Genomic DNA, 12,805 nt, shown 5'->3' on the forward strand with positions numbered 1-12,805 from the left:
TACTTTGAACTGAATCAGAATAATTTGGCTGTTATATTTTAAAAGTTGGATTTTGAAACTGAATAGTATGTAAGACTTGCTTGCTTTTATTTCATACATTGTACATACATACATTGTACTTTGACAAGAGTTTTTATAGAAGTGTTAAAGATTTGATAATCTGCATTTATACATATTTTACTAGAAGTATATCAATAAAAAGACTTGCTTTTTAAAAGTAAGTAAAGTTGTTGAGTCCTGCTTAATCAATGACTGGCTGAATAAGATACCTTCACTTCTCAGTAAGTGAAACATTCTAAGAGCCTGTCATCTGAACAGCACGACCCGCTTCAGCATCTGCAGTTAAAGGGACTAGGCAAGGAGGTGATGTTCAAGACCTCCGCCTGAGACCTTAGAGAGCCGCTGACGGTCTGAGTAGACAATACTGATTTCGATGGACCAAGGGTCTGATTCAATATAAGGCAGCTTCATGTGGATAGCCCAGGCTAGCCTGATCGCATCAGATCTCAGACGCTGGTTAGTATTTGGATGGGAGACCACCAAGGACTACTAGGGTGGCTTTGCAGAGGCAGGCAAAGGCAAAACCACCCCTGAGTGTCTCTTGCCTTGAAAACCCCACAAGGGATCACCATAAGTCGGCTGCAACTTGGATGACAGCATGTATGGTTTTAATATAGCAGTGGCCAAGTCCTTCAGCCAAGGAAGGGAAGCAGCCAAAGGCTGGGTTTGAGAACCAGGTTTGATTCCCCACTCCTCCACATGAGCAGCGGAGGCTAATCTGGTGAACTGGACTGGTTTCCCCACTCGTACACACGAAGCCAACTGGGTGGCCTTGGGCTAGTCACAGCTCTCTCAGCCCAGCCTACCCCACAAGGTGTCTGTTGTGGGGAGGGGAAGGGAAGGTGATTATAAGCCGGTTTGATTCTCCCTTAGGTGGTAGAGAATGTCAGCATATAAAAACCAACTCTTCTTCTTCTATAGGCAGCCTGGTGGTGGAAAGTGTGGTGAAGTCGCCATTAACTTATGGCGACCCCATAGGATTTTCAAGGAAAGACATTCCAGAGGTGGTTTGCCGTTGCCTGCCTCTGTGTAGGCTGAGAGAGTTCTGAGAGAACTGTGACTGCCCCAAGGTCACCCAGCAGAGTTCATGTGGACGAGTTAGAGTTCAAATTAGAGTCCACCGCTCTTAACCACTATGCCATGCTGGTTCTCCATAACCAGCCTAGTGATCTTTAAACACAGACAGAACAAACAGCAACAGAGAGGACAGAAGGCTATTACCAGCAGATGCCGTCCCCAGCACTACTGGCTGAGTCTTTGTGACACTAACATCCCAAATTCCATCCCGATGGCCAATGTACTCTTTCACCAGCTGGCAAATGGCTCTTGAGGTTGTGGTTTTGAAGCTGGATACAATCTAAGGGGAGAAAGACACCGTTTTTTAAAAACAAGTAGAGATATAAGCTGCTTCCTACGCCCCCACCCACCTAGTACACAAAATCAAAGCCACTGATGATGTTTAACTATAGCACAGTTTAAGGATGCATAAGGTCTTGGATGTTTTCTCATTAAAAAAATGGGACCAAATTTCTCCTGTGTCAGGTCAGGACACTTTATCGTGTGCCAGAGCAGAATTTGGCCCAGTGGAAGTAATTTTAGGCGGTCAAAGCGCAACAAACTCTCAGATTTTCCCTCCCCTCAAAAAATAATAATAATAAGGGTGGATATAATCTGAGGAACACTATGCTTTATTCTGTCTTAAATGTATTGCGTGTGCCGTAAAAGTTTGTTTAATACATACAGGTGGCTAGGAATGGGTCAGGTCGGGAAGAAGCTGCACAAAAATCCAAAGACCAGAGCAGTGTGATGCAAAGCCATTGGATACTGGAACAAACAATTAGCCTGCAAGCACAGGCCAGTTCCTTTTGCATGACCATTAAATTTCCATTCCAAGAAAAAGCACAAAAGATTTAAAAAGTGATTCAAACAAAAACAAAAAAGACACTAATGAACGCTTACTTGAAACACTTTGTCTGCTCTGATTAAGTGTGTTTAAAAAAATGAAGAATTCTGATTACTACATAAAAAATAATGGGGGGGGGGAGGAAGCAGCAGTTAATTTTAAATTCACAAACAAGGGTACTTTCTCCCTACAGGGTACAGAGATTTAGGAAAATGTTGAGCCATTGGATAAAAAAGGGAGGAGAAAAAGCCTGGGAAAAACAGGCGTTGTGCTGAAACATGCAAATATCCAGAATTAAGCAAAATGAATTAGCTTGTCCAATTGAGGACAGTTTCCAGCATTAAACCATTTGGTCTGAACTGGCGGGTCAGGAGCCACTCCTCTTTCTTCTTTTAAAAGAGGAAAAACACAGGAGGGGGGAACAGAAGGCTCCTAAACGTCCTCAGTGGGGTCCATAGCATGCCCATTGCTGAACCATTGGGGGGAGTAGGGTTGCTAGCTCCAGGTTGGGATATACCTGGAGATTTCTGGGGCGGAGCCTGAGGAGGGCGGGGTTTGGGAAGGGGCTTCAATGCCATAGAGTCCCATTGCCAAAGTGGCCATTTTCTCCAGGGGAACTGATCTCTATCAGCTGGAAATCAGTTGTTATAGCAGGAGATCTCCAGCTAGTACCTGGAGGTTGGCAACCCTAGGGGGGAGGCTAGAAAAAAAAACACCTAGGGGTAAAAGAGATGGCCTACAGTGGCTACTACCTTGTGTTATCGCATCAACCACTAGTCATTTCATGTGAATTAGGGGGGCAGGTGCCAAGCACTTTGGGATCGGCAGTTCTTTATAGGGCTTGCAACCCAAAATGGAGCAAGGGAAAGGGAGACTTGGATAGATATTTAGACTGGAAGAACTGGGGGCGGGGGGAGATCATGAGGATTTTGGAGATCACACGTGGAACAGGGAGCTTAGACGGAGGAGCTGAATGGGGTGCTTGGGCCCAAAGAGAAAGCTAGGAAACTGAGGAGAGCCGTGATGCTAGCAAAGGGGGGGGTTGTTAGGCAAGACGGTGAATGATGGTGGTGGGATGGAGGAGACCATTTTGAGGGGCAGTGGCTCAGTGGTAGAGCCTCTGCTTGGCATGCAGAAGGTCCCAGGTTCAATCTCCGGCATCTCCAGTTAAAGGGACTAGGTAAGTAGGGGATGTGAAAGACCTCTGCCCGAGACCCTGGAGAACCGCTGCCGGTCTAAGTAGACAATACTGACTTGGATGGACCAAGGGTCTGATTCAGTATAGGGCAGCTTCATGTGTTAATGTGTTGAGATGCTAACCACTGGCCTTGCTGCTGTTCCCCTGCCCATAAAAATGGGTGATTTTGAGAGACAGTGTGGGAGTGGCCCCAGACATCTGACCCATTGGAGTTTGACACCTTTGATATAAGGTAAAAATTGAAGAGGAGATACCACAATACGGGTGGGGGTTTGAAGGTACATACGGCATCAAAGAAGTTGAGATATATGGATTACTACAATATTCCAATATACCAATCCCCTGCCTGAAATAGTAAGAATGAAAGGGTAATATACCCATATTCATTTCCAGTAAAGGCATGGTCTCAGAAGTGTTTGCTTTACAAGCACATTCTAGAGACAAAAACTACACTCAACTATTTATACCCTGCTTTGAGGCATGGAGAGAAGAGTTCAAGAGCATTCTTAGGATTCTAAATTCTAGGGGAGAAAACAGCCCAAAGGAATCCTAATAACAGAGTTATCCTGAGGGCTGGTTTACACAATATCTTTTTTTTCTTTTTTGCATGCCCCTTTATTGGTATGCCAATAAAGGTATTGAAATTGAAAAGGAAATATGAGAAACATTTTTAAAAATATCTATTGGCGTACAGCTGGGGTTGGTTGTGGCTCTCTAAAATGCGGTCTTTGTGACAAACCTGGATTTGTTGCTGTGGAGTCGCCCTTCAGATAGAATAGTTATCTAATTATGAAATTTGGCCATCATTTCAGCAAAAGCAATATAAAAGGGACGTCTTCAGCATAACCACAAAGAATTATAAGGCAAGACGGAAGTCTCCATTTTAAAAAAGTTTTTTAAAAGTTAAGAATTCCAGAAACTGCCTTAGAATTATAAGCAGTTAAGTGTTCAATAAACAAGCAGTTGAGTATTGCAAATCCTGGTTGCAACATATACCACCTTGCAAGCAAAAGTAAGAAAGATTTCAATTATACTCAATTCTGTTATTGCAATAAAGCCCTAGAAATGTTTGATGACTAAAACAAAACAAGAAAAGAAAAAAAAAGTATTCTACCAGCATATTAAATTTTGGGCCTAGGGTGGGGGGAGATTTAAGGACTTGAAGTTTGTCACATTTTTGGAAATTGAAGTATACCATTTTTTCCTCGTGTTAATCTTTGTAATGATGAAATGGGTCCTAGATGGAATTATAATTAGCTGGTTAATGAGCAGAATTGTTTCAAAGCAAGTCGAAGCAATAACTACTACGGATGCATTAAAAAGAAAACAGGTTAATTCTTGCAGGTAGAGATTAGTACTTGATCTAGGTAGAGATTAGTACTTTAACCATTGTGTGGAATTTATCATAAAAAATGTCAAGGCAATATTAAAATGCAGTTGTCAGATTTAATAGATGTCTTCAAACAAAATGGAGTTATGTATGAGAAGTGGAACAGTAGAATAAATTATAGCAATAGGACCAGCATACCTTTCAACTGTTAACAACAAGTGGATGAAAGTCCACTGGGCTCCTTCGCCCCTAACCTCATCTCAAGGAGCTGAATGAATTAAAGGAAAAATTCTTTCTTCCTTCCTTCCTTCCTTCTTCCAGCCCCTTTGGCTACATTTTTCAGCTGAAGAACCCTAAATGCCTCAAGAATTCTGCAAAACCATTACTGATGTGGAAATGATTATTTTGCCTTACTACAAACGGACATTTCTTTCGAAATCTTAATTACCCCTGAAAAGTCCAACGAAAGAGGAAACATGGAGGAGTGTGTTGCCTTGGGGAGACTGCAAATCCTTGCACTATGAGCACAATTTGTCTCCAGTCTCTGCCTTGTCTGGCCAAAGTTCTGGAAACTGGGGCATGTATCCTACCACTCCATTCCACAATGTTTGAAGACCTTCTCCAGGGGAAAAAGCTTTCCTCCAACTTACATGGCTCTTCTGCCAAAGGACTAACCACTTAAGCCGGAGGAAGGCTCCAGGCTTTGCTGAGTGAACTGATAAGATACCTGCCACTCTTCCACTTCACCTTGTTACACTGTCACTCAACTGTATGCCCAATCAGCACCTGTGGTGAAAATGGCTGTCATTCTCAACCATTTGTTGCCGCACATAATAAACGTGGAAGCCCATTGCTCTGTGCTCAAAATACCAATGCTTGTTTCCCTGTTTCCTCCTCCCTGTACTGTCAGCATATTTATCAGCAATCATTTCTAATACTGTTTATTTTATTTCTAATTCTATGCCACCTCTGGGCATCAGTGGTACAGAGCATGTTGTTCCTTAATATCATGGAACTGGCGCAATCCCACCAATCAGGTGAGTGGTTTTGTTTGAGGCAAGGGAAAGTCAGTTGCTTGGCAGACTTTCAACATGGTGGCATGGGATGAACAGCGGTTGTCTGTCAGTGAGTTGGAAACATGCAAACAGGGAGAGGAAAATGAAGGGAAATGGCTGAATGGCTGCTAATGTCATAAAGGCTCTGAAGCCTACGTATGCGAAATTGCCTTGCTGCAGTTCTTCATAGATGCCATGCGGAAAAGCACTGAAAGAATTTCTAAGGCGTGAGAGGGACAGAGGTGTACTAAGCATAAAGTGAGAACAACCCCACCCTGGAATTTTGAAGAACACCTGACACACTCAGGCCAACAAAGTTTATTAGGACAGGAAGGCGGGCAGATAGACTTACAAATGAAGCTCACCCCATATAGCTTCAACCTTCCATATGGCAGCCTGCATAGCCCAGCTTTGCCTGAGCTCATTTGGGCTTGGGAGCTAAGCAGGGTCGGCCATTGTCAGTACTTGGATGGGAGACCACCAAGGGAAGTCCAGGGTTCCTGAGCAGAGAAAAGCAATAGCAAATAACCTCTGCTTGTCTCCTACCAGGAAGGCCCATTGATGGCGTCACCATGAGTCGGCTGTGACTCAACAGAACGTTCTTCAGCTTTCTATAAAGCCTGAAATCATTTATTGCCAACATTTTAGGCAACCATACTTGGGTTAAAACCTTTTTAAAGTTAAACCTTTTTAAAGGGGCTTACTTCCAAAAAAAAAAAAAAATCCTTCCAAACCTCTGCACTAGTTAGATTTTGAGGGAGACCAGGGTGTTCTTTCCCAGTACAGGTGCCATCCTTGGATAAGATAATTCTAGCCGTTTTAAGCTGCTCTTTCGCTTTTACGGGCCAACTTTTTAAAACACGCAAGTGACCAGGATCCTTTGTGCCATTTCTTAAGCAGCCACAAATGGTCCAACCCTAAAATTTGCTACACTAATCAAGAAGTTACTAACAAGAGGGCCTGCCAACTGCCTCACCACCTCCGTATCACTAATCAGAGCGAGCATTTCAAGGAAATTACACCAACATGCACCCTTAGGCACGCACACTAGCATTTTTTCTCACAGGTGATTTTAGATTCTACAGGTTTAGAAAAGAATGACTCTTCCGCTTGATTCAGATAAAGACCCTTGCTTTGGATTTTCCTGCACTGAAATGGAGTTCTTTATTTTCCTATTGCAGAAACAGGGGGATTCGCACAGCAGTCCTAAACTGAATGGTAGCCTTCTAAGCCCACTAACTTATGATCATAGAAGGATACAACTCTACTTAAGGAATGCATTGTTAAGCTAGCATAAGTGTGCTTCAAGAGCCCAGGCCTCTGTGGAATCGTATCGAACAAGCTGTTTACCACTTTGAATCATTGTTAAGAGCAGCCGTTTATATTAGTGAGAAGCCTGAAAGACAAAGGTGTCTTTCTCCCAATTTAGGGCAAAAATAAAGAACAAAGGGGTCATGACCACCTTCTTTCAAAGCCAGAACAGGCATTCTCCACAGTTAAGTATGATGCCTAAAAAAGAGCCAAATATTGACCTCCCAGTTTAACATGTTACAAGAGAAGTTATAATTTAACTTTATGATTTATATAATTTCCAGTTTTCACTCAACAATTCACATACTGGTATGTCAGGGACATACAGCCCTTTATAATTTTTATCATATATTGTGCTCTCTCAGCTTAATACAAGGGGCCTGCTATGAAGCTCTGAACTACACAAGGTTCTACTTCTAGCTTCAGAATCCTATTATGCCCTTCATTGGCTAGCGCAAGGATTCTTGTCACACTCACAAGCTAATGCTGGTCTATTTGGTACTTATTTTCTGAAGCAGTACAAAATGAATCCTTAAGACTGCTCACGTAACAAGTGTCTCTTGGGGCTACAAAACAACCAAACACTGACAGAAGTAGGGTACTGGATTACACTGCAGTGATTAAATTAAAGGAATAAAACACATCCCATTTAACACTCACTAGGAAGTCAGCAGGTATTAAGCCAGATGGGCATTAATACCTTCCCCATATGTTTCCACATTTTCACCATTAGTCTCTGGCAATGACAGTAACATGGGATGTAGTCACAACCGTCTACAGACTGATAGTGTAATGCAAGCAAAAACAAATCAATGGGTTTGCTACTCACAACCCCTTCCATTTTGAAACAAAAGACCCTGCATCTTTGCAGGCCTTGGATACCCCCCCGCCACTGCACTGAATCAAGTTAATTTTCATTATCTATGCCTTAAAAAAAAGGTAAAGGTCCCCTGTCCAAGCACCGGGTCATTCCTGACCCATGGGGCGATGTCACATCTCGACGTTTACTGGGCAGACTTTGTTTACGGGATGGTTTGCCAGTGCCTTCCCCAGTCATCTTCCCTTTACCCCCAGCAAGCTTATGCCTTACCTGCCCAAAAAATGTATTTGTAGTATGAACCAAAATGGAATGTCAATCTTTTTTCCTTTTAATATTATCTCATCACTAGATTTTCCTCTTTTCTCCTCCTCGTGGCTCTGAAGGCCAATTCAAATTTCGGCCCTCACATGTGCCACCAAAGAATGTTGCACGGGGTGGAGAGAGTTGACAAAGAGAACTTTTCCTCCCTCTCCCAAAACACTAGACCTGGAGGGCATCCAATGAAGCTGATGGGCAGTAGATTCAGGACAGACAAAAGAAAATCCTTCTTTACACAGCGAGTGATTAAATGTGGAATTTGCTTCCAGAGGATACAGTGATGGCCACAGGCAAAGAAAGCTTTAAAAGATGATTAGAAGATTTGTGGAGGATAGGTCTATCAGTGGCTACTAGCCATGGTGACTAAAGGGGGCCTCCATGTTGAGGCAGTAAACCTCTGAATACCAGTGCCAGGAGGCAATATCAGAAGAAGGCCTCGGCCGCTATGTCCTGTTATTGGACCTCCAGAGCTGGTTGGCCACCATGTGAGACTGGATGTTGGACTAGATAGATCACTGGTCTGATCCAGCAGGGCTCTTCTTGTGTTCTCTCTATGTTGGCAGCCTAGGTGACTTTTTCATTCTTTCAACTTCAGGTCCTAGGCTTTGTCACTACTGCTTTTATACGAAGTTTGCCGTGTGCCATTCTGAGGCGATGAGGGAAGGAAGATTGCTGTCCATGAAAGTCCATAGCTTTTTGGTCACACTGAATTAATGGCCCAGCTCTTGAGAACCTGCTGTCCCTTACTTACTTCTTTTTCATGGTTAATTTAGTTGGCTTCTATGGCTTTTAATGATAAGGACTGCTCCAGAAATTTTGCCTAGAGCAAATTTTAAAAAAATGAATTATGCTCCAAATTCAAAAAAAATTATTTATAAGCCAAGAAAATTCTGTTGAAACATATGTGTTTCTGACATCCCAAGCTAGGGGAGGTGAAAAACTGCTGAAACAATTTCCACATGCAGAAGGCTGCTCAAGAACTGGCCCAGCTTTATCTCTGCCGATCAATGGAATGGAACAGCCCAGGAGGTTGCTTTTATAAGGGAAAAGGACAGAAGCCTACGTCAATATTGTTAGAACTCACCTTGCTTTATCATCCACCTTTGTAACCCACTTTCTGCATTATGGTATGTCATGCCTTAGACAGTACTATGTTTGTACTGTTTTCCAGTTCTGTAACCCTGCTCCTATTGTACTGCTCACTGGATACGTTATGCTGTATGACTGAACTATTTTCCGTACTTTGTAATATGCACTGAGTCTCGGTGCAAAAGGCAAACTATAAATGAAATACATTAAAAACTGGTATCTCATGCTTGAACATATTTATGTAAATGGCATTAAAAACATCCATGACACACAGTCTTTGGCATGTCGTAAAAATGCTTTTAAAACATATAACCCGTTATGATGGTACTTTTTAAAGTACTTTCAACAGTACTTTTAAAAGCTGTTCTTTATATGTCAATATAAGGGGGGGCACAGGCCTCCTATTCCCCATAATGTCCTGGTGCTGAGTGCCCGTGAGTGTGTACTTTGGGGGAAGAGCAGAACAGAGGTTCTTAATCCTTATGAGTCTGGGGACACTGTGGGAGGGATCATGTCCTATGTATCTTACCGCAATATTCACTTCTAGTAATCGTTAAAGGAACAGGAAAAGAAGCGGAGGAAATCTAGCTACTTCTATGTTCTGCCTTCCATTAATATCTACAAGCAAAAGCGGGAAACGACTAACAATGGGCAGCACCAGGTCTTCCAAGAAAGGCACAGTTGACAGATACGGTAGCCATATAGGGAAAACTGGTTAACATGATATTCTGCATGTTCCACCACTCACTACTGTTTAGCTGGGCATGCATGCTGGCACACTGGGAAGCAAAGCAGTTACCCAAGAGTCTCCACCCCATATTTCCCAGCTTCCCACGTTGAAGTTGCGAGGTCCACCTGATTTGCCTGGGAAAGAATTTGAGCGCTATGCAGCAAGTAAGAAGAGATAAGTGTTCAGCACTTGCTTTTTGAAGAACAGTGATTTAAACACACAGTTAACATTCTTTTTAAAAAATTTAAAGACTGAATAGAAATGAACTCCACATTGTTCGTTTTCAATATATTATTCAGACACATTAATAAAATGGAAGGGGTACGTTTCCCTCCTACCACATGCACATCGACAATGGAAATGATGCAGAAAGACATGGTCAAAGTTTTGGAAACGAAAATGAATACATGTAAACACAGCCCATTACCAAACTAAAGCACTGCAACAGTTTGCTGAAATTCCTCCCAAGAACTGCATATGCCTTAGCACAAGCCCCTCATTAATGGAATTTTAAAATTTTATTGGTTAACGTGACCGGCGCCATTCCATTTTGCCTACAAACCTTTGCCCGCTGCCCCTAGTCAGCGACCCATCAGCCAAGAAATATCTGTATATTATTTCAGGCTTGACAGGTGAGGTAATCCTTGTCTTGCATTTACATTAAATTTCAAAGACTGATTTGAATACTCTATGGGACTGGAAGTCCTCCACTCACTCTCTCATTAGCTAGTTATCATTCCAAGCTTTGTAATATTTCAACCTACACCTTCTTATGTCACACTTTCAGCTAATCAAGTCCAGTTTCAACCCCCTGGGAAGTTTTAAAGAAGAACTGGTTCTTTTGCCTGTGATTTTATTTTTCTTTTTTAAACTCTTTGGGGTTAAGATTCGGCAAGCAGGGAATGAGTTCTTGTTGTTTACCAACTTCTTTGATCTAAAGAAAGGAACATGCAGCCAGCTCCACTTGTAAATGTCTTGAACAGAAGAATTTTGGTAAAACAACTAAGCCTTGTGTCCTATTCCGGTTTTAACATCTAGTATCACTCGGTATGGGAAGCTTACTGTATTTTCCCGTGTATAAGACAATGTTTTTTTCTTTAAAATTTTAGTAAAAAATTGGGGGATGTCTTATACACGGAAAAAAACGGGTGGGGAAGAGAGCGGGGCTCATCGGAAGGCCAGCCACCGGGTGGCCAGGGTGACCGGGTTCTTCCCTGCCGCTCTCTTCCCCACCCGTATTTTTCTGTGTATAAAACGCCCACATGTATAAGACGACCCCTGATTTCTTAATTCTGGGTTCAAAAAAATAGGGGTGGTTTTATATATGGGGGCTTCTTATACACAGAAAAATACGGTATATTCTATCACTTTGGAATGCATTTTGCTATTTTTAGTAGTTCTGGGGTTTTTTCTTACCTCTAAATACCAAGTAATTCTGATTTTCTTTTATAACAAATCTGTTTTTAACATTTTGGTTATAACTGTCGTTTCTAATCATTCGCCCTCCGTCTACCCATGCCAGACGTTGGTCATATTAACTGGTTTGCACCCAGATAATACTGAGGTGGTTTGACGAGGAAAGGCAGGATATAAATATTTTAATTAATAAATACAAAAGAGTTAAGAAACATCTTCAGTGGCCCAGTTACTAAGAGGTAGTAGCAACATTGCTAAGGTTTAATTAGTCTGGACTCAGTCAGGGGACATGACGAGGCTCAGGGCAAAAGTTTAAGCAAATAATAACAATAATAATAACTTTGCACATCTCCTGGATTAGATTTAACTATTATTACTTTATCCAATGGTAGAAAGTTGAGCACAGGACAAATCACATGCAGTGAAAAAGCAGCAGATCAAAAAATGACAAGAAGAAGGACAAAAGAAAAACGGGCTGATATCCCCTACAGCAGGGGTGTCAAACTCGTTATGAGGGCTGGATATGACATAAATGTCACGTGGTTGGGCCAAGCCATGCCTTACCACCCCGGAACAGGAGGTGGGGGGGGTGGCTGCCTCAGCTGGCTTGCGGGCCGGATAAAAAATCTCAAGGGGCCGGATCCAGCCTTCGGGCCTTATGTTTGACACCCCTGCCCTACAGCATAAGAACAGCACGTGGAGTAACACCACATAACTTCTTCCTCTGCTGTGAATGCCCACTGCCGTTCTGAGATTCAGAGAGGGGAAAGGGGCAAGGCTGAACTCAGAGCTTTTCTAACTTCCCACCTGCTTGCTTCTAGAAGAGTTGGTTTTTATATGCCAACTTTCTCTACCACTTAAGGCAGAATCAAGGCGGCTTACCTTCCCCTCCCCACAACAGACACCCTGTGAGGTAGGTGGGGATGAAAGCTCAGAGAGCTGTGACTAACCCAAGGTCACCCAGCTGGCTTCATGTGGAGGAGTGGGAAAACCAACCTAGTTCACCAGATTAGCATCTGCAGCTCAAGGAGAGGAGTGGGGAATCAAATCTGGTTCTCCAGATCAGAGTCAACCGCTCCAAACCACTGGTCGTAGCCACACCACGCTGGCTCTACAGGTAGGAATGACTTCAGCCGTACCTAAGGCCAGTCTTGGGGTGTTTTGAGCCTGAGGCTGGTGGTGAAAGCCAGCGCTCAAGGTCCACATGGGCTTGCCCTATCCACCATCTCCCAGGCTCCTCATAATTATCATGGCAAGAGGAATTGAGGGAGAGGGAGAGAGAAAGAGAGAGAGAGGGAGGGAGAGAGAGAGAGAGAGAGAGAGAGAATGAGAATTTGAGGGGGAAATTAACCTTGCCCTTAGATGTTGGCAATCAGGACTCAAAAACATACTGGTGACTGAAGACCTTATTTAGCATTGACCAAATCTAACACCTAAACAATGAGGTTTGCATCTAAAAATCTGATTCATTTTGAAAGCCCAGGAAAAGATAACAAGGTTAAAAAGCTCACATGCAACCTTTGCTCCCCCCATTAATGGGTAATACCCTGCAAATGCTAAGGATACACTACAGCC

At 42.8% G+C, this 12,805-nt stretch overlaps 1 protein-coding gene across 4 annotated transcripts in view; it reads right to left on the reverse strand.

Moving 5' to 3' along the window:
* Positions 1-12,805, reverse strand: part of WDR37 (WD repeat domain 37) — a 62,136-nt gene that overhangs the window by 31,211 nt on the left and 18,120 nt on the right. For 3 of the 4 annotated variants that reach the window (XM_056857301.1, XM_056857302.1, XM_056857303.1), the window contains 2 exons: positions 9,884-9,967; positions 1,282-1,417 (listed from right to left, as the gene is read on the reverse strand). In XM_056857301.1, coding sequence (XP_056713279.1) covers positions 1,282-1,417; positions 9,884-9,967 — 220 coding nt within the window. The remainder of the gene's footprint in view (positions 1-1,281; positions 1,418-9,883; positions 9,968-12,805) is intronic. The other variant, XM_056857304.1, reaches the window with a different exon arrangement.

This window comes from Euleptes europaea, chromosome 11 (genome assembly GCF_029931775.1).
Source record: "Euleptes europaea isolate rEulEur1 chromosome 11, rEulEur1.hap1, whole genome shotgun sequence".
Classification (NCBI taxonomy): Eukaryota; Metazoa; Chordata; class Lepidosauria; order Squamata; family Sphaerodactylidae; genus Euleptes; species Euleptes europaea.